This window comes from Trichomycterus rosablanca, chromosome 27 (genome assembly GCF_030014385.1).
Source record: "Trichomycterus rosablanca isolate fTriRos1 chromosome 27, fTriRos1.hap1, whole genome shotgun sequence".
NCBI lineage: Eukaryota > Metazoa > Chordata > Actinopteri > Siluriformes > Trichomycteridae > Trichomycterus > Trichomycterus rosablanca.
The window spans coordinates 3,991,433-4,014,869 of NC_086014.1; the positions used below are offsets into that span (position 1 = coordinate 3,991,433).

A 23,437-nucleotide genomic window follows, 5' to 3' on the forward strand; every position below is an offset into this window, starting at 1 on the left:
CCCATTAGCGGCTACAGCTGCTGCTGAAGGGCCCTTTTTGACCTTATCTTTGTAAAAGTCGAACCGAAGGGGATTTAACGCTTTAACAAATGGCAGCACAGTGTGTGTTCGAAAGCCTCCGAATTAAACGACCCCCGGCTTAAAATATTATATAAGGCATTCCCCTTTCTGACTTCATAACCTCCCACCAGCAGAAAAAAATATTCTGGCACACACAAAGCGGCAAAATGTCATATTATTACAGCCCAGCATGGGTTATACAGGCCTGATTCAGCAGGCACACGCGGTGATGGACTGCCTAAGCGACTAAGCTTACACGGCTAGGGACAATGCACCGCATTCAGAGGCCACAATGGCAAAGCCTCACCGCGGTAAGCTTTTACAGGACAGGAAGTATCTGCTGTAAAAATACAAAGATTTATTTCCAGTTCTGAGACTGAATTCGGTTTCACCTTGTAAAAATGCAGCTCCTGATCTGAGATATAAATGCTTAAAGAAGAAATTTATTATTTATTTATTAGGATTTTAATGTCTGCTTTACACACTTTGGTTCAATTTATGACAGGACAAGTAGTTACTCATTTACATTTACATTTACCCTAGCAGACGCTTTTATCCAAAGTGACTTACAGTACTGTGACAGTATACAGTCTAAGCAATTGAGGGTTAAGGGCCTTACTCAAGGGCCCAACAGTGGCAACCTGGCAGTGGTGGGGCATGAACCCGTGACCCTTCGATTACTAGTCCTGTACCTTAACCTCTAGGCAACAACTGCCCCAGGTAATCTGCTTGTACAAGTTTAATATCAAACACAGTCATGGACAATTTTCAATCTCCAATTCACCTCACTTGCACGTCTTTGGACTGTGGGAGGAAACCGGAGCTCCTGGAGTGGAGGAAACCCACACACACAGACACGGGGAGAACATACAAACTCCATACAGAAAGGACCCGAAGCGCTCCACCTGGGGATCAAACCCAGGAACTTCTTGCTTTGAGGCGACGGTGCTACCCACCGGGCCACCGGGCCACCGCGCCGCCCTTAACATCTCATATACTGTATAAGCACTGGTCACACACTAGCACACCAACACAGAGTGTTGAAACTTTAAAGTTCGTATCTCAGCAGAGACACTATTTGCGGTGTTTGAGTTAGAGAGGGTCGGACGGGGTCTCCTTCCACAGCCGGGACTGGTCCAGGCGTCTGCACGAGTGGGAGGAGACACATGGAGCTTAGCATGTCTTTCAGTACATGTAGGAACACAACACTGATGGCAGAGACGGCGTGAGGTGACCTGGCTCAGCTTGATCAGATCGTAGGGTCGTGCAAGCAGCAGCCAATTCAAACTCCTGAACTGTAAATGGCTAGATTAGGATATAAAGGGGGGAAGATTCAGGGGAAAAGTCTGTTAAAAGTTATAGAGGGTATTAAAGAGCTTAGTGAGTGACGCTTTTATTAAAGATGAAATTAATGAGAACCTTTTGAATAGATGAAGAGCTTAAGTCATGTTATATTAGCACTGCTATACTGTATAACTCACATCAGCTGCTGTATATATAACTGAAATGACTTACTTCACATAGTTAAAGCACCAAGATACACATAAAAGGAATGAATTATATCCTGCTAATTAGCGTGGGCAAAAGAAATGTCACCTTTACCAGTTCACCAGTGTTACCATTCAATTCTACTGAAATAAAATACCAACAATTATTTTCATATAACAATGGTTTCATTAGCAAAAACCCTCCACTTACCATATAGAAGCACTTTGTAGTTCTACAATTACTGACTGTATTCCATCTGTTTCTCTGCATGCTTTGTTAGCCCCCTTTCATCCTGTTCTTCAATGGTCAGGACCCCCCACAGGACAACCACAGAGCAGGTATTATTTAGGTGGTGGATCATTCTAAGCACTGCAGTGACACTGACATGGTGGTGGTGTGTTAGTGTGTGTTGTGCTGGTATGCTGATGGAGTTTTTAAACACCTCACTGTCACTGCTGGACTGAGAATAGTCCACCAACCAAATATATCCAGCCAACAGCGCCCCGTGGGCAGCGTCCTGTGACCACTGATGAAGATCTCAAAGATGACCGACTCAAACAGCCGCAATAGATGAGCGATCGTCTCTGACTTTACATCTACGAGGTGGACCAACTAGGTAGGAGTGTCTAAATAGAGTGGACAGTGAGTGGACACGGTATTTAAAAACTCCAGCAGCGCTGCTGTGTCTGATCCACTCATACCAGCACAACACACACTAACACACCACCACCATGTCAGTGTCACTGCAGTGCTGAGAATGATCCACCACCTGAATAATACCTGCTCTGTGGGGGTCCTGACCATTAAAGAACAGCATGAAAGGGGGCTAAGAGAAACAGATGGACTACAGTCAGTAGTACACAGTTGTAGTAGTGCACATGTTTGAGGTATGGTACAGATATATTGCATAATTTACTGTTGCTAAAGTTAAGTGGTAAAAGGTGACACGGGGAGTGAATGGTCAAGGTCTTTGCAGTGTGTTTAGTTTTTGCTGATGTAGACATACCTGCTGTTTTGACATTTTTGCCTTGGCTCATTTCTTTTGTATAGGACTACACACGTCACCCCTGCTCATTAAACACAAGACAAAGACATATTGTGCTTTTGCTGAGTGAAAAAAAACTTATTTCACAAGCACAACCTGATTCAATAAGGTCAATATACTGCTCAGAATATATCGCCCGTGGTGTTCTGAGCATGGGGCCAGTGAGAAGGACATATATAGAAAAAGCATCACCTAAATCTCACACTTCAGGCCTAAAGGCTGAGTCACCAAGCAATTAATAAGAGTCCAGACCTGAACCCAGCTCCCTCTCTCACTCCTGTATTCACAGGCAGAGAAAACGAATAAAGTGAGAGAGAGAGAAGAAACAGAACATACGGCGAGAGTAAAACGACCTGCAGACAGACAGCAGGACAGAACGCTGTCTGAGAGATTGAAAGGATTGAAGACTGGACTGGGTATCGACTCGTGGGAGTCAGTGTGTGCGTAAGAATGAGAACGACGTGATGGGGGAGAGACAGGAGCACAGGATGCCACGCTGGAACAGATGGCAGTAACTGCCAAACAAATACAACTAAGTGAGAGAACGGGCACAAGCATGCAAACAAACAAACAAGCACTAGCTTAAGTTCAGCTAACATCAGTATAATCTTAAAGTAAATGCAGAAAGTTCCTCTAAATACAGTCATCATCCCTCACACCATCATTCTGAAAGTAGAGGAGGGTAACATGACTTTTCTGTTCTATCATTAATTCAAAATAATAATAATAATATAATTAATAATAAAATAAATATAATTAATTATAATAATAATAATAATAATATAATTATTAATAATAATATAATAAATAATAATAACAATAAAATTAATAATAATATAATAATAATCATCATAATAATATAATTAATAATAATAATATAATAATAATATAATTAATAATAATAATAATAATAAAATGAATAAAAGTAATAACAATAATAATATAATTAATAATAATAATATAATTAATCATAATAATAACAAAATGAATAATAGTAATAACAATAATAATATAATTAATAATAATAATATAATTAATAATAATAAAATAATAATTATTATTGTTAATAATAATAATAATAATAATAATAATATAACAATAATAATAAACCAAATCAGAAGGGACAGTATGGATAATGCAAATAAAATAAAAATGCAGTGCTCCTTACATTTACTCTGACTTTTACTTGATTGCAGACAGAATGAATGGAGTTATTTCATGTTTTGTCTGGTCAACTTTATTTCATTTATTATTAAACCTCCATTCCTACATTTCAGGCCTGCAACACATTCCAAAAAAAGTAGGAGGATGGGGGCAATTTAGGTTTTTATTAAATGTCCCAACCTTTTTGGAAATGGGGCTTGTATTAGGTGGACATGACCTTAGTTAAAAGTAAAAAAAAACAACAACAACAACAAAAAAAGACCTGGCTAAGCACGCTAGACGTGAGCGTGTCTGTTATGTGGACCTCTAATTGAGAGCCTGTCCTCGGTGAGAGGGTGCGAGGAAAGTGATTATTGGGTAACACGGATTTGCTCGAGGACGGGATAATTGGCACGATGCCTTGTTTGGGTCAGGCTAATTATAGTGCGACACCCTGCTACAATAAAGAAAGAGGGCACTCTTGAACAAGGCTCGGGCCTCGCACGTTTTAGCTGGAATAGAAGGCTAATTCTTAATTGAACCTGTGGACTGAACGACCTCTTTCCTTTTGTAATACTCTTCCATAATTTAGCATCCCCTCTTGCCCCTTGCAGAGAACCACAGTCAAAAAGCCCATCTGAAATTCAAGACTACATTACAGAGGTCATAATTAGCCTTTGTGTTCTCGGAGCTCGTGCACAAGGACACGCGCGTTATCGGGTTGCTGAACTGATTGTGTTCTTATTATGCTGAACTGATAGCATTCAGTCTCTGGCCTGAAACATTATTGACGGGATTTAACTCACTGCCTCAAATACACAGACGTTTATGAAAAAGATAAATAAACAAAAAAGGAATCAATAAAAATCGAAGCCGCTCTGGATCTCAAGCTTCAGATTGATTTACACAGTGAAAATCTTTTAAACAGCCTCTCAAATCAGTGAGCTTTTAAATCTCGCCACTTTCATTAAGGAAATGCATTCCTCCTCATAAATGGATACAAATCTAAGGCATTAGAATTAAAATGCTTGGCGGGGTAAACAGACTTTACAAGGAGGGGAAGTAGACAGGATGAAACTGCTGCAGTGGTAAAACACGCTAGCTTACTACTGCTGACATCTCCAGCTCTCTAGTTCAGATCTCAGCTGTGCTATCAACTGGCCCGGGCGCCTACACAGACGTGATCAGGTGTGTCTGAGGAAGGGTGGGCTGGAGGGATTCCTCATTGCGACGTTAACTGAGGCTGTGGCCTCTGCTGGCTGGTCCATGATGCCTGCACGGAGACGGGGAATAACGGAGATGAGTGCGAAGCCGCCTGATGCAGGCGAAAAGAAGCGGTTGGCTGCTGCGCACCTATCGGAGGGAATGTGTGTTAGGTTCGGCCCTTCTCGGTCAGGGTAGGTCAGAGGTACAGTCGTGTCCATGGATACGACTTGATTGGGAGAAAAAGGGAAAAACATCAGTGCTGGCTGGGAAGGACCACAGACTAGTACAAGCCCACACCAAAACATGTGAAGACATCGATAGCAGCCAACGACAGACTCCTGGAAGTCTTGTAACCCTATGCTCAGACCGGCAGCGATTTTTCCTGAAGCGCTCATCGTCCTGTGTTCACACCAGAAGCGTCCTCATTACCTGTGAGCATTTGGTTGCCATAGCTTAAAGACACAAAGGAAATAAGGCATGCCAGTACAGCGTAATTTACTGACTAGTATCTACAGAGTGTATAGAAAAAAACAATATGATCACAAATCAGATACAAATCAGATTCCTTTACACCCGAACAATCCGGGCTCGTCTTTAAACTTCATCCCTGTGCAGTGCATCGCTGTCTGTGCAGTCAATATGATAAACACTGCGCTTGTTCTTTGCATTCGCTGCTACGTCTATACTTTGACACCACGACAATGCGTTTCTCATCCATCTCTAGTAGGAAGCAAAAACAAAGCATACCGTTTTACGATGGTGGATATAATGCACGTACTGCTTTGCTCAATGCTCTATTTCTATTGGTAAACGGCACATCGCTTTGCCCCTAATTTCCATAAAGTTAAATTGCGCTCAGCTTTTTTTGCATGGCAGACTCCGCCCACTTTGTGTTCCTTATGTTTGCTTCGCCTCCTGTCACCGGAAATGATTGACAGTCGGTCGCTCTGAACTTACCCTAACACACACAGAGGAACATGCTAAACAGAGACGTCAATGTTCGAACAACCAACTGTGTACGTAGAGCGCCCGGCTTGGCTGCCCCACCCATCGGCTCCGTATACTGTACATACATATATTCTTTTCTTAAGGACTCTAACCCGAAACGAGACTAAACGTTTCTAGGTTGATACTGCATGAGCCTGTACATCATGAATACAAGACTGAGCGTCCTGCTATGACAACAAACTGATGAGCCATCTGTGGTGACTGCGCTCCACAGACCGACTCTCGAGGGACGAAAAACACCAGAGAGAGAAAATGAAGACCCATCATCCTCGCGTTTGTACTGCGCCTAGCTTAAATTTTAATACATTACGATCGAAACTTTCCTCGCTTTCGCTGACACAGCAGAATATTGAAGCTGTAATAATTGCCAGCTTAGCTTGATCTTGATTTTCTTAAAAGTCCTAAAAGGACCATTACTAACAGACAGGGGTGCTGTGTTGCGCATTATGCACTTTTATACACTGTTGGCATGGATTGATACTTTATTATTAGCTCATAAATCGCTCTTTTAGCCGCTCAGGCGGCGCAGCGGTGGGCTGGGTGGCTAGATGAACAATGATTGGCTTGTCGTTCATACAGGGTGGGAAGCCGGATAGGGACCATCTTTGCACAGAGATGAGGATCAATGTGATCAGGGTGTGGCTCTCTGTACACAAAGCTGATCCGCATATGAACTCGCCTCGCGCAGGCGAAAAGATGCAGTCGGCTACTGCACACGTGTCAGAGGGGGCGTGTGTCAGTCTCGCTCTCCTCAATCAGAATCAGTAGAATTAGTTCTATGAATACTGGCCTGGTCTTGGGACTCAAAGTTGTCTTCAGATAATCAGGGCTTGTGTGGCTCTAGTTTTTGTTGGTAAATCCTCAGTAAGGTTGGAATTGTGAACTGTGAGCGTATTGAAACAGGCAGGGTTTTCCTCTAACACAACTCCAGAGACGGGCCACAGACGCCCTAATGGCAACTGGCCAAGAGAAACTGAGGGAGAACCCAAAAGATCAATTTTCATCAGAGCTACAACAAGGCTGAACTTCAGCCAATGATCAATACAGCGCTGATTAGCAGCCTATACTGTCATTAACAACACCCCAGCCTACAGCTTCAATGAAATAATCAGAGCTTCCTGGACTTAATATCATATGGGCAGCTGTAGCCTAACGGTTAAGGTACTGGACTATTAATCAGAAGGTTGCTGGTTCAAGCCCCACCACTGCCAGGTTGCCACTGTTGGGCCCTTGAGCAAAGCCCTTAACCCTCAATTGCTTAGATAATATACTTTCACAGTACTGTAAGTCACTTTGGATAAAAGCGTCTGCTAAATGCTGTAAATGTAAATGAATATTAATACAGATTTCATCATACAAGCAGCTTGATCCTGATCAGGGTTGCGGTGTGTCTAAAGCAGACCCCAGGAACAAATCATGCCCAGTGCAGCAGGGATTCCTATACAGCCTTCCAGCCCAAAAACATCTAATGCATAATACATGCCAAAGTATACACAGACACTCACCAGAGTCAATAATCAAACCCGGAAAGTAAGAGTTTCCTCTCCTGCTGCTTGTTAATAACTCGTGAGATCATTGTTGCTACATCATCCATCTCACGACTGATTAAAGGTAACTGATCCAAATCGAGGCAGGACTTTATTCCACGCTACCTCACTTCTCCTCAGTACGAGGTTCATCTGCACCCATGTCCTGCCCACACTTGTATTTTGCACCTGTCCTCAAATTTCACCAATTCTAATCAATGCCAGTTACCCAGTTGCAGATCCTCTTCCGCATCTATGAGCCCACTTGGGCTGATGATGGGTGTGACCATTATTACCCCACTGCACCCCTTTTCTTCCACTGAAAGAACCATATATGGTATGAACGTCACGGACACAACACCACTGGTGCAGGCGACTCAAGCAGACAGCGGATGTTTTAATTGCACGACATTCGGGTACCCAGCCGGGTCGATAGCACAGCCTTGGATTTGAAATCAAGAGCTCAAATTCTCAGCACTGGTAGGCCAGCGGATTCGACCACTGTGACACCCGAAATTGGTATTAAAGGAATTTGGCTGACTAGACAGTTTAACCTGAGGAGTTTCTATTATTTCTATTGTATTTCTAATACACTGACAGTACTCATTACTTATTTATTCATTTCTTAGGATTTTAACTGTTTTTGTCCCAATTTCAACACCAGTTCCATTTTTTATGCATCAGGACCTGTGAGTTCCATAAACACCTTGTTCTTTTATATGGAATATTTACTGTAGTATTCAGGTGGGAGGTAAACAGGTAGTGTAATGCATGTGTCAGATCAAACAAGGCGACAGGCTAAACCACAAAACGATCTCTATATTCCGGATAACAAGCCAGTGAAGGAGCTTTTCCAGAGTTTGTACATTTCTGTGACGTTTTTGAAGTCTGTAAAGCCTTAAAAAGTGTTTTGGGTACAACAGCTGACAAGCAACCAAACTGATTTACATACATGTAGTAACATTCACTGTTGGCTGGTGTGTTGTGAATGGCAGTGATACTCCAGTCATCATTTGATTGAACTCAATTCTCGATTTAAATCCCACTAGAAATCCAGTTTTAGTGGTTCGGACTGGGAGCAGGGCGGTGGGGGGTGTCTGATACTTGTTAATGTCATTTAGAGTGTGAACAGTCTGTGGGCACAGAGCCAGCTTTGGGACTGGAGCTCATTACTATTCAGACCGGCCCAACACATAACACACAGAGCTGAGCTCAGGGGGCGAGAGTTCACCCTCCAGTGGGACCGTGTGTAATCTTCTGTTACGCCAGCTGGGTCCGTATTGATGGGAATATTAAAGCCGCGTAGACCTAGCATCCCTCAGATCTGTTCCATTAAGCAGGAACAGCTCTTAATAAGGGTTTGGGCACGGGCCGGGTTCGGAGCTAAGAAAATAAAATAAAATAAAATAGTACTAGAAATCAGAGACGTCCTAAAAATTGATGATGGGGGGGTGCTGGATAAAAGCTAAAGAAAAAGAAAACCTCTTTTGGAGGCAGATTTAGAGGTTGGAAATCACCCCCATCCCTCCGCTCTTCACAAACACACATTTCGGGGTAACATAGGATTAAATTAATCTGCATAATAAAACAAAGAATTAATCAGTGTCTTATTTTTATTGCATATTGGATCTGTGGCATTCCATTTACGCAGAGCCTTCCTTCATTCCCGCCTCCACCCCGTCACCTGCTTCCCCGGGTAATGGCGGCGCTCCTGAGGGACCCGCGCGGTTCAGGACCTTTCGGACTAATTAATAAACACTGACTCATTCAGCGCTTGAAAAGAGATGAAACAACTGCCCTCACTTACACCTGTCCTCCCGTGGTGACGCACGTGCTGTCATCCGCCGACCCGCCTCGTTTTCTTAGCCTCTCGCCCTCCCTTTCTCGCTCCATCTTTTTCCCCCACTTATTTACCAGCACAGATCCATCAAGGCAAAGATTATGAAAACAGAGCTAACGAATGAATGTAAACCAGCATGAAGCTTTCGAGACGTAGGGTGCGTACGTTCTGAGTGTTGTGTGTGTGTGTGTGTGTGTGTGTGTGTATGGGGGGGGGGGGGGGGGGTAGATTTATATAGGACATATATAGGTGGTTAAAGGAAGAACGCTGGTTAAACGATGGATGAGTGCAACTAAATGGAAACCAAACCAACCCTATAAGGAAACCAAACCTCCTCCTGATTGTCACCGCGTCTCCGTCTGCTCGTCTCTCGATTTCCTTCATTATTACAGGAGGCAACAGGGATACGAATACAGGAGACGAATTTCAGATTACCAGCAGCGACGTGCTGCGTTTCTCGCTCTTTCTCTCCAGGATAAATAGATCCCAGAGGGAGACTCCGGATTAATATATCCTTCGCCCTGCTTCTCTTTGTGTGTTTAAAAATCAAGCGAGATGGCTTGTGGAATCATTTTTTTTTTCTAGACTGGGAAAGGGGGGGGGTGGGGGGGTGGTGGTACCTGCCACAATGCTGGCCAGTTGCTGGGTCCGGGTGATGGGGTACAGGCTGCGTGCCTGCACGATGGCCGCCGCGATTTTCTTGGCGTGTCGCTCCTCCCCGTACGCAGCCAGCAAGCACGCAATCGACCGCTGATCTAAAGCGCTGACGGCGTCAGCCGCGCAGGGCATGCCGGGGTACCTACGCACAAACAGAAGCCCAATTAAGTCTCTTGACGTCACTAGTTCCTCGCCGGCAATAGCAAACCCTGACGGCTCTTCGACAATGGCAAAAAAATAAATAAATAAATAAAATAGAAGCAAGGAAGAAATTAATAAATAAATAAATAAATAAACACCCTCCCTCACTCCCTTCTCCTCTTCCCACTCGGAGAGATGTAGGAGCGAGATCTATAAAAAGGGATTGTATCTATGTGTGTGTTAGTGTGTGTATAAAAGAGAGAGAGAAGTGGTAAAAGGCAAATATATAAATCTCAACCCAAAGGACTAAAATAATACCCCTGATTCATGTGTCTTCCAGCTCTAAATGGTAGTGCCTACCTTTAAAGAATCCTACAGTAACATTTACCACCTAAAACAGCTCATTCTACACCTTCATCATCTAACATTAGAAAAATATTAACAGCAATTCGAGGAATTTCAAGTAGGCGGATGTAGGATCGCCAGTATTCACCGATTAGCCAAAACCTTAGGACCAGACCTCAAGTGTGTGTGAGAGTGTGTTTGCCCTGTGATGGATTGGCAACCTGTCCAGGGTGTTTCCTACCTTTCGCCCAGTGAATTACACCCACAGCGACCCTGACCAGGATAAAGCTGTGGTAAAACAGCCAGTAAACGAATGAAATATGAACCAGAGCACAACTTTTGTTTATAAGTGGTATAGTCCTGTTATGTAGTCCAAACCAATTATATTATACAGTATTACTGTTTAGCAATAGATGACACATAGGCAAGCATTCGAAATAATTTGTTGGCATGAACGTGGCATCAAATGTTAGTTTTGGAGACCCAGAGATGCATATTTGTCTTCTAGATTGATTTCTTGAAACACAATATACACTATATACGACGCCCTTCTGTGACCCGCGAGCAGCCTTGAGACGTAGGCACCGACCGGCTTTCCACAAACGGCACAAATCGTGATGCAGACTTTTCCAGCAGCCGAGAACAACGGCGGTGGCGTCAGTGCTATTTCGCTTCTTCGTGGGCACAACAAAGATGGGTGGAATTACTCAGACGTGGTTGGAGAAATCTGGTTGTTTGGTTTAACCACCTAATCTTCTCTTTCAGGGTCAGCAGGACTTGGATGAGCGCATCGCTCGGCCCAAAGTTAGTAGCTGTCGGTAGATTCGGGTGACGCGAACAGAGAGATTAGCATTTCCGCACTCCGTGGGCTGGGCCTTGCTTGACCTGTTTGAAAGTTTTCCTTTCCTCTCAGCCTTGTTCTTTCTGTCTTCACTCCATCTCGCCTCCAGATTAATTCAGGAGTCAGTCACGGTGGGCGGATTCTCCAGTTTATTATAACACAGCAAACTTCTCTCTCATGCTTCTTAAAAAAGTTCTGAGCCCGGATCCATTCTTCAAAATGACAAGCGTGGCATTGAGGGAGTAGATGATGAAGAATTTGTTCAAAGAATTGATTTAATTCTGGCAGCTAAAAGAAGCCACTACAGAGGATATCTATATTATTAACACGTCACTAAACAAGCAGCTGATATTAGTAGCTGTAAACAGGGGGATTTCTGAATGTTCTTTGGTAGTCATGCATGACAATAAAACATATACTGTTAGTATGAGTAGTATAACATGCCTAATCTCTTTTTTATACTGTATTTATGCATTTTCTCTCTTTTCCTCCCAATTAAGAACTCCCTCTGATGCATGTGCAGTCCATCAACCACTTCTTATTCACCTGTACTTCGGTGGATTCACATGCACTGAGAGTCATGCACTGATCTCCACGTTCCGTACAGGCGTCTCGGACCCCACCGGTCTTTTCCCACCCAGCAGATTAGTAGCCAATTTTGTCTGCTGCAGGCAGTGCCAACTGTGCCTGCTAGGGGGCGCCAAGCTGACTGGTAGCAGAACTGAGATTCAAACTGGTGCTCTACTGGATTATCCCGCTGCCCCAATTGGGTGTGTCCCTCACCTTAAAATAATACACTTGTATTAATAGGCGACTGATTATATGTAATCGGTGCCACATTTATAATCATTGATGTATGTAAAGATACTTATAAGCATAAAAACTTACTTATTTTACATCCTACTTTAAATATTTGTATAATAAATGTGCTTTTTTCCCACAAATACAATGAAGGCAAATGCACTTTGTGACAAATACAAGCTACAATTAATACAAATTTAGTAATTTGTATTAGTTATTAAAAGATTAAAATGTTTAATATGTTTGATAAACATAAAAAATTTTTCCTGGTCTATTTTTTTTTTTTACAAGTAATTAGAGCCACGTTACAGCACAGTTAATATTCCATTAGCACAAATGCATTTATTACAATAACATCTACTAATAATCTCTACTTAAATGCTGATAGTTCTATCCTGTATCTTCACTTTTGCAAATCTTCTTGTTTTTTTTGTGCCAGGAATTGGAGCTTGACAACGTTGTGCTCATTTTTTAATGTAATCTCTGTATTGGAGAAATCTCCCTGTGTGTGGGTGGCTGAATCACCAAGAAAGTCGAGTGAACTGGAACAGCGCTACTGTTTAAATGAGGGGAGATTACCATCACGCTCGCACACCTACGCACTTGCGTGAGAATGTTTTGTCCAAGTTTCTCACTTTATTTTTTTTTCTGCCTGTAAATGGTCATCTTCGTCTCCTCCTCCTTCCATCCCGTCCTCATTAAATCATCTTCTTGAATGTTCTTGTATTTCCTGCACTGTTAAATATTCAGGCTGTACTAATGAGATTTACAAAATGCTTCAGATTTGCTGCACTTATCTACACTAATCTACAAACTTTATCGATATGGACATGCTTTGTCTTGCATTTACTAAACTATGTAAATGTATCAGGTGCACAAGTGTTGTGGGATTTTTAAACACCTTAATGTCAATGATCCAACCAAAAATGTGAAGCCAACAGCCTACTGGGATCAGAGTGTGTCCGGTGATCAATGACTAGAGGAAACGTGTTAATTTACAAACCGTATTTGTAAATCCCAACAACACTGCTGCACCTGACACACTCATACCAGAACAACACACAGTGCTGAGAATGGTCTACCAACCAAGCATAATCTGTGCTTGGGTGGTAGTGGGAGTCCCATTGGAATGATAAATGGGATACAGGGGTTGGGCATCACAAAGAGTATAAAACAACAGATGGGCTACAGTTAGTAATTGTATTCCAACAGCATGTCAGTGGGAATGAATGAATGAATGTATGTAGAAGATAGTTGTACCTAATAAAGTGCTTGCTGAGTGTATATGGTATACACCAATGTCAATGGCTGCTTGTTTTTAAATATGACTTATTTTTTTTGCAGTGCATATGTAGAACTAAAACTGAATTCATGCTAAATATTGTATCAAAAAGATATTAAAAGTAACATCAGTAATGACATTCATTTAAGTGATAGAAACTGAGGGTCAGCACCTGTCTCCATCCATTCTCATGTCCAGAGGTCCATCCTTGCTTAGAGAAAAGCCTCTCTCGGCTGCGTCCATCTGCATGGAGGAGCAGCCAGCATCCAGCAGGACCGCATCTATGCTTCTATTTTTCAAACCGAGTCCTAGCAGAACGTCCTTCAACTCACTGAAACGTCCAAGCACGGGCTTCACTTGGCCACTACAAAGAGGAAAAATAGGAGAAAAAACAAGTACAAGTTCTTTATTAATAACCATTGTCTTTGGATTGCTCAGTTCCGGCTTTTGTGGACGCCGTACAATCTGCAGGTACCAGAAGTACCAGAAGTAACTCTTTACCCAATTTGGTTACTGTGAAATTAGTCTTCTTCAACTCCCAGTGTAGGCAGTAAACTGTAACTGGTCTCCCAGCTGCTAGGGCCAGAGAAGATCCCAGAATACTGCATTACAGACGTTCATAAACTAATATTGAAAGAAAAAGCAACCAAAAAGATGCATCCTACAGTAAAGGTAGCACAGAATATTATTTCATTTGTTCATAATTTTGTAGACAGGGTAACACTTTTTGGGAAGTCAGCACAAACCAACACATACCAGTTCAGGATTTCCACACACATATATCTGACGGAACATATCCACATTAGCAGATGTAAACTAATGTATTTACTTTTAGTATGAATTATGAAGAACTGGATGGAGTGATCACGATCAGAGGCCTTACAGAGGCTGGCTGGCTTGTCAGGGGGTAATAAGTGGAACTGTGGAAAGCTGCTTTGTCTGAACATTTACATTTAGAAATTTAACAGATAATGTATCCAAAGAAAAGTAGAACTGAGCTGTAATATTTAGTGTTAAAGGTCTTGCTCAAGGGACCAACAGAGGAAGCTTGGTATCTGAACTCACAACCATCTAATTAGGAGTCCAGAGCCTTAACGACTGCTGCTAATTTGTAGCGTCCTTTAAAGATCTTTAATTAGAATAGCAAAGTACCAACAAAGTAGGTAGATTTACCCACTGGTCTATGACAGAATAGTCCCAAGCTTATCACTTTAACTTCACTATATTATCAGTCATTTACCCTCATCCTTCCCTCTTTGAAATCCAACCCCGGTGCTGAGAATCCATACATTTTTCATGTGACCTTTTGTAGGTTAGTGCACTAGTGAAGCGTGACCCAGGTATGGAGCTGGAGATCACATCAATCAAGCAGAGGAAGGACAGGCAGAAGGAATCAGCCAGTTCCTCCAGAGGCTGGAGAGGAACAGCATCTCCTCTTAATGCCAACTAACTTTAATTAAACCACGTTCTTGATTAAACACCTGGTGTAGAATCGTAAAGTATCCCCACGCCCCCTGTTTGTTTTTCAGCACCAAGAGTTTCAGATCTTCATCCAACTTGCTTTTTACCCGGGGCTTTAACAAGCAGGCCACGAGGATGCCCACGCACCATCTTGAAAGATTTAGGGCATGTCCACGCCCACGGCCAGGGCTTTCCTTTCTCTGGTCTGCCTCAATCCGTCTTATTAATTTGTAGGGCAATCTACAGGAAGGCATTTTCCAGCCAGCCCACGCAGACTCACGACAGGACCCACCATGGATCAGTGGGCTTAGACAGATAGAAAGCAAACGCCTGGGCTTCACCTCCTTTCAGTGTCGATACAGCAAGTATTTAAGGCCTCAGAGGTGCCGAGCTTCTCCCTGAACAGGTTACTGTTTCTCTTCTGATCGCTTTAATGATTTTTTTGCTTTAATAGTTTTCATTAAAGCTGCAAGTAAATCAACAACGAAAACAACAGCTATATAAAAGGCTTAGATGTGGCTGCCAGTGGCAGGAACGAACAAAGCTGTTGAGATTATTATAGTGAAGTATTTTAGATTTCCACAGTGATAACGTGGTTTGAGGTTTAAACCATAAGCCTATTGAGCTAGAACCACAATTATGCAGGTTTGGATCCTTGTATTCACCGGTGTGGTAGCTATATTCATACGACATAATAAAAGACACAATAGTGGTTTTCTTGAAGCCTGCTAATACTTTGAACTTGAATAAAAGAATAAAAAATGTCAAACCTTTACAAATGCTTTGCTTGGATGACTGAGAAACACACATATATCACGTCTATAAATACCTCAAACAAAAAATGCATTTAAAAGAACTTCTGACTGGTAATCATCCAAAACCTCTGTGGCTTTCTTCAAAGAAAAGCCGTGATTGGCACATAAATTGGTCTGTCGTGACAAAATGATATAGTGTACGAAAACACTGGGGGTGGGGTGGAGAGCAGGTGAACCAAGAAATAGCAGCGGAGGAGGGGATTAATCACAGACTAATGAAGAAAAGAAAAAGAAAGGTCAGAAAGGTCAAGAAAAGGTCAGCACAGTTCTGTAACGACATCAGCGTGGTTGCTTTAAGTATTAAAAAAACTCACATATTAAAACTCACCCTTACCTATCTTTTTTTTTTAATGCATTTTCTCCTCTTAATTTAGCGCAATCAGTTTGTCTTCCGCTGCTGAGAGATACCAGATTGCATCTGAGAAGAGCACGTCGCTGTACACGCCTCTTCTGACACGTGTACAGCCCTCCTCTTCTTGCCCCTGAATTCTGCACAGGCGTCTCTTCCGCCAATCAGGGTCCTTCCACCCACCCACACATGGTCCACAATTAGTATCTGCTGCAGGCGCTGCCAATTATGCCCGCCAGTATCTCGGTGCTGGTGTGCTAGCGGAATATCCTGCTGCGCCACCCGGGCACGCACCCTTACCTATCTTAAACACTTCTTCAACCATCTGAAGGATTCTAAAGACCATTTACAATTTTGTAAAATGCCATACAGACGATAATCTATGATTTGTTGATTCTCTTAACAGTGTTTAAACTGTGACTGAAATAAACCGACGCCGGAAAAATCCAGAAAGCAGAATGCACTAAACACAGAAAATTAATAAAGCCTTAAGCAGCTGTAGGTTCAGAGCTGGAAATATTTCACCCGAGGTTTGATTCTGTGTACAGAGAGATTAACTGCTGTTTATAAAAAATCAACCAGTGTGCATCTCTTGCTCATTTTACCTGTGGAGGGAAACATCAGTGACATGCTCTGACACCGCCTGATCAATAATTGAGTGCAACCACTGATTAAATTGAGAGAAGAAGTGAGGCCCCAGGTTGCCCCCCTCCCCCGGTTTAAATGCCAAGCTATTCCCTCGTCAACACCAGGCTATCCGAAGCAGCTAAACCTCAGCCACAGTCGCAATGCAACACTGGTGAGATGATCTCTAACTACTGGCTCTTTATTTATTTCATAATTTATATTCATTATTATTTTTTATTTATCTGTTGATGTGTCGTATTCATTTACACGGTTGTGTTGATGTGTGTGGGGAGGGGTATGAGGAAACATCTACTGTCTGATTGAAGCAACAGGACAAGTGGTGAAGAAATATAGAGAGCGCAGCATGATCCACCATGCATGGTCGAGCTCTGTGTAAGGATACGATGCTGACCGGTAAAAATACACCCATCCAAATAAGGACATATCCATCACTGCAAATATGTGGAACAGACCATGTAGGGACTAGAGTGTGATTTGAGACGTAGCCATCTCCCGTGAGCAGACTAAAACAGCGTCTCTCCTGTGAGCAGCCAGATAGAGTTTTGGCTGACTAGTTTATTACATTTACCCTGTAAAACGGTTTACATGCTTTTAGACAGAAGCAGACAGACAGATAGATGGATAGATAGACAGACAGACAGACAGACAGACAGACAGACAGATAGATAGATAGACATATAAACAGACAGACAGATAGATAGACAGATAGGAAGACAGACAGACAGACAGACAGACAGACAGACAGATAGATAGACAGAAAGGAAGATAGATAGACAGACATATAAACAGATAGATAGACAGATAGATAGATAGATAGATAGATAGATAGATAGATAGATAGATAGATAGATAGATAGATAGATAGATAGACATATAAACAGATAGATAGATAGATAGATAGATAGATAGATAGATAGATAGATAGATAGATAGATAGATAGATAGATAGATAGATAGATAGAAAGGAAGATAGATAGACAGACATATAAACAGATAGATAGACAGATAGATAGACAGACAGGCAGGCAGACAGATAGATAGATAGATAGATAGATAGATAGATAGATAGATAGATAGATAGATAGATAGATAGATAGATAGATAGATAGATAGATAGATAGAAAGGAAGACAGATAGACAGACATATAAACAGATAGATAGATAGGCAGGCAGGCAGGCAGGCAGATAGATAGATAGATAGATAGATAGATAGATGATAGATAGATAGATAGATAGATAGATAGATAGATAGATAGATAGATAGATAGATAGATAGATAGATAGATAGATAGATAGATAGATAGAAAGGAAGACAGATAGACAGACATATAAACAGATAGATAGATAGGCAGGCAGGCAGATAGATAGATAGATAGATGATAGATAGATAGATAGATAGATAGATAGATAGATAGATAGATAGATAGATAGATAGATGATAGATAGATAGATAGATAGATAGATAGATAGATAGATAGATAGATAGATAGATAGATAGATAGATAGATAGATAGATAGATAGATAGATAGATAGATAGATAGATAGATAGAAAGGAAGACAGATAGACAGACATATAAACAGATAGATAGATAGGCAGGCAGGCAGGCAGATAGATAGATAGATAGATAGATGATAGATAGATAGATAGATAGATAGATAGATAGATAGATAGATAGATAGATAGATAGATAGATAGATAGATAGATAGATAGATAGAAAGGAAGACAGATAGACAGACATAAACAGATAGATAGATAGGCAGGCAGGCAGGCAGGCAGATAGATAGATAGATAGATGATAGATAGATAGATAGATAGATAGATAGATAGATAGATAGATAGATAGATAGATAGATAGATAGATAGATAGATAGATAGATAGATAGATAGAAAGGAAGACAGATAGACAGACATATAAACAGATAGATAGATAGATAGGCAGGCAGACAGATAGATAGATAGATAGATAGATGATAGATAGATAGATAGATAGATAGATAGATAGATAGATAGATAGATAGATAGATAGATAGAAAGGAAGATAGATAGACAGACATATAAACAGATAGATAAACAGATAGACAGACATATAAACAGATAGATAGACAGACAGACACATGTTTTAAACAGACACAGTTCTTGATTTTAATTATATTGTAGACTGTTTGGTCACTTGTACTTTTACTATATATCTAAAAATGAGCTTTTCTTTGGGGGGAGGGGACCTTATAAGGACTTGATATTAGCAAGCAGTCTTGGAATAATGTAGACATACTCGTAGCCCCTGATAGCTCCAGGTGAATATCAATGATTTGTGCAGTAACTGGGAATGGCGAGGGCATTTATTAACCCAGCAGGAGTCGGAGGCAGTGCGTCCAAACTCTGATTTCAACCCATGACAAATTATTAAAGAATTATTGTATGAGCAACCAGAACGAATCAGCCGGCATCCGAAGCATGGCTTTCACTACACGGAATCATAATGAAGCTATTATCAACACGGGTCACTGACAGGGCAACAAGGAAAGGTCACTCAGGCCTTGGGCTCTTCAGAGCTCTTTCGGCATCCTCATTACCATAGCCAGCCTCTCTCTCTCTCTCTCTCTCTCATGATGGGCTTGCCTAGTTTAATTTCCACAGAATGTGGACACCTGCGTAACAGGTATAAATGAATCTCTATGCAAACACTTATTTGTAAGATCACCATGAACAAGTCATTAGGAAGTGCACACAGGTTTACCCCACCGATCCCTCAGTTTTTACACCGGATGCCCTTCCTGACACAACCCTCGTCATTCTATCTGGGCCTGTGAGAGCGCACCGACACGTGCACTTCCCAATATCGAGGCTGTTCGGCCATCCGTTCTAATGTCTGGCCGATAGCTCTGCTGAGATTTGAACCCCGGATCGTATGCCCGATCACAAAAGAACCCTAAAAGAAGGGTTCAGGTTTTAATTGTACACACAACACAGACATCATTTAAGGTTGATTTAGTCCTACACAGCAGGGAAAAAAGACCGTGAAGCTTTATTTTCCATTCACATGCTGACTGGTGTTACTGGGACCCACGCAGACATGGGGAGAACATGCAAACTCCACCCGGAATCGAACCCAGGACCTTTTTGCTGTGAGGCGACAGCACTACCCACAGAGCCACCGTGCCGCCTGTTACATAAAAAGAAAGATAAAAAGGTTTGTGTCCACTTTAAATAATTAAAACTAAAAATATCCCGCCAGCATAACATAACATGACCTACATCCGCATCAGCAACACCAATCTGTAAATGTTGTGCTGGAATTTACTCCCCCACCCCGAGCGAAAACACGGGCGGAAGAGGATTAGAGATGTTTGTTTACGGAGGACAAAGTGAACGTTATGTGTTGAGTGCATATGAGCGTGCTGGAGAATTATTTCTTATTAATAATATACGTGCATCACACTGAAAAGCCGGAGAAAGCTCTTCGTTCCTGAAGCTGTTCCAGCGGGATTCAGTGTCATTCACGGTCTGTTTTACCACCGCTTTATCCTGGTCAGGGTCGCGGTTGCCAGCCCATCCAAGGCACACACACACACACACACACACTTAGGGCAATTTTGTATCTCCATTTAGCCTGACTCTGTGTTTTTGGACTGTGGGAGAAACCCACATGAACACGGGGAGAACATGCAAACTCCACACAGAAAGGAAATCAAACCCAGGACCTTTTTGCTGTGAGGTGACAGTGCTACCCACCGAGCCGCCGTGTCGCCCTGTGTGAAATGTATTGCCTAGTTAATCACAAAAAGAAATCATAATCAAGGCTGAGCGGATTTTGGACTGTGTCTGTGAGAATACGTGGCTTTGACAACAGACCATGTCCCACAAACACTTTACAGCCAAAAGTATTTGGACACCTGACCATGAGCTTGTTGGACACCGCATTAAAAAGCAAACTGCATTAAGCAAAGTGATTTCTATGTGATCTTATTAGCTATAACAGGCACCACTCTTATGAGAAAGCTTTGACGTATGTCTGTGGGAATTTGTGCCCATTTTGTCAAAAGAGAATTTATATATGGGTGGGCACTGATGTTCCCCCTCAAAATCCTTAATTGATGTTCCAGTTCATTCCAAAGCTGTTCAGTGTTCCTGAGGTCAGGGCTCTGTGCCGGACACAGGAGCTGTTCTTCATGTCTTTATAGAGACATGGAGACAGTAAAGGGCCTTCCCTAACCTATTGCAAATTTGAAAGCATATAATTTCTTTTATACTGTATAATTGATGTATTAAACTTGGTTATGCGCTGCTCTGCTGGATCGAACATTACAGCTTTAATCAGAGGAACCCTAGTAAACATGACCAAAGACCAAATACCAGTCTGGCACACATACCAGAACTCAAAGGACCAGGGTGAAAACCCAGCAGCTCCAAGAAGGTCCCTCAGGATCAAGCTGCATTTGTGTCCGTAGTGTGATTTTGGCCATTTGGCACTTCTATATGTACACACAAGAACACTCATTTATATAAATCTCTGTCTTACTAACTGCTGAAGTGACTCACGACAGAAGGTAGTGCAGTCATCTCTGACGTGCTTTACTTAACACGTGCCTGTATGAGGGTGAACACACACGTGTGCTGATTTTAAGCTTGTTGGTGCCAGTTAAAATGTACATTTTCTGCATCTAGCAGACGCTTCTAATCCAAAGCGACTTGCAGTATACGGTCTAAGCAATTGAGGGTCCAACAGTGGCAACCTGGCAGTGGTGGGGTTTGAACCTGCAACCTGCAATTACTAGTCCAGTACCTTAACCGCTAGGCTACAACAGCCCTCCAACAATGTAATTTAGAGTAAGGTATTTCGTCCCAGGTAAATTTAAACAAAATAAACATTGGTACAAAGAAATGATAAAAGATGTGAGAGAACTTCTGCAGAACAAATTAACTAAAGAATTTATAAGATAAGATGAGGAAAAGGGAACAGGGTATGTTGAGGAAAGCCTAGGGAAAAGTCTATTATTAAAGAAGAGAACTACAGGAAGGAGATAAACGAGGCCAAGCGAAGCAAAACACAGAGGACACGAGCGGGGGAGAAGGAACTGTCCAGAAGAAGGATTGAACAGATTTGTAGAATTAAAAACAAAGGAAAACTAATAAGATAAGAAAATATAAAGCACATCCCACAGATGCTCGACTGGATTGAGATCTCGGAAATTTGGAGGCCAAGTCAACACCTCAAACCCGTTGTTGTGCTCCTCGAACCGTTCCTGAAGCATTTTTGCTTTGTGGCAGGGCGCATCATCCTGCTGAAAGGTACACGGTCTGAAACAATGCTTAGGTAGGTGGTATGTGTCAAAGTTACATCCACATGGATGGCAGGACCCAAGGTTTCCCAGCAGAACGTTGCCCAAAGCATCACACTGTCCCCGCCGGCTTGTTTTCTTCCCATAGTGCATCCTGGTGCCATGTGTTCCCCAGGTATGTGGCCACCTTATTTCATTGCTCCCTGGTCCAGTTCCATGTTTTACGTCCCCATTGCTGGCGCTTTCGGGGGTGGACAGGGGTCAGCATGGGCACCCTGACTGGTCTGCAACTATGATGCACTGTGTATTCTGACACCTTTCTATCAGAACCAGCATTAACTTCTTCAGCTATTTGAGCTGCAGTAGCTCGTCTGTTGGATCGGACCACACGGGCCAGCCTTCGCTCCCCACGTGCATTAGTGAGCCTATAGCCGGTCTACCACTGTTCCTTCCTTGGACCACTTTTGATAGATACTGACCACTGCAGACTGGGAACACCCCACAAGAGCTGCAGTTTTGGAGATGCTCTGACCCAGTCGTCTAGCCATCACAATTTGGCCCTCGTCATTTTTCCTGCTTCTAACACATCAACACTGAGGATAGAATGTTCACTTGCTGCCTAATATATCCCCCCACTAACAGATGCTGTGATGAGGAGATAATCAGTGTTATTCCCTTCACCTGTCAGTGGTCATAATGTTATGCCTGGTCGGAAAAAGGTTTAAGAGATTCAAGAGATTAAAAATTTGCATTGTAGGGAATTAAGAAATGAAAACTGAGCCTGAATAATAAATACAAAAGAGAAAAAATAATAAGAAAAGTCAAAGGAAAGGAAAAGAGCACGCTCGCTCAGTTGATCGAGAATCTACATAGTTAAAAAAGTGCAGAGTTGAAACAGAAGAAGAAGAAAAGAGGTGAAGACTGAAGCGTGTGGGTTGCTGGCTGTGTTACACAGGACTGCGTGTGTTCGCTATTTGCCGGTTGCTAGAGTTCGTCAGCATCTCTCGGCCCTCTCATGAGTGGGAGTCTGAGGCCGATTGTCAGAGAACACGTAGCTGCTTCTGGAACAGCTTGTCGTGCTATTTTCTCTATTCTCCCTCCCCCCGCTTCGCCTGTTTCTGTAGCTGCCGCAGTTCCCTCAAGACAGGCTTCCCTGGAATTGACGTAAAAAATAAAGATCTCTACCCACGCTGCAGAATCAGGAACATCTCATTTCTATCCACCCTCACATCCTCCCTCGCTCGCTCGCTCGCTCACACGGCCGCGTGCCTTCTCTTTCTTGTTTCCCCTTTATTAAAGACTATTTCTCTGGCGAGATCTCTCGCTACCCGTCCTCTCTCTCTCTCTCATCAGCCTCATCTCCCCCGCTCTAAAAGCAGGGAGAACCTGCGTGGGTGGCAGCGTCTCTCCCTGTCACCGAAGCCTTAGGCCCACGTTGACAAATGAAGCATCGGGGCTTCTCTGCCGAGCGGGGGTGTGAGCAGGGTTTCTGAATCTCT

General features: G+C 42.4%; 1 protein-coding gene across 1 annotated transcript in view; it reads right to left on the reverse strand.

The window, feature by feature from the left end:
- mettl15 (methyltransferase 15, mitochondrial 12S rRNA N4-cytidine) overlaps nucleotides 1-23,437 on the reverse strand; it is a 69,290-nt gene that overhangs the window by 2,634 nt on the left and 43,219 nt on the right. The window contains exons 5-6 of the mRNA XM_062989601.1: nucleotides 13,556-13,747; nucleotides 9,937-10,115 (exon numbers count right to left, since the gene is read on the reverse strand). Coding sequence (XP_062845671.1) covers nucleotides 9,937-10,115; nucleotides 13,556-13,747 — 371 coding nt within the window. The remainder of the gene's footprint in view (nucleotides 1-9,936; nucleotides 10,116-13,555; nucleotides 13,748-23,437) is intronic.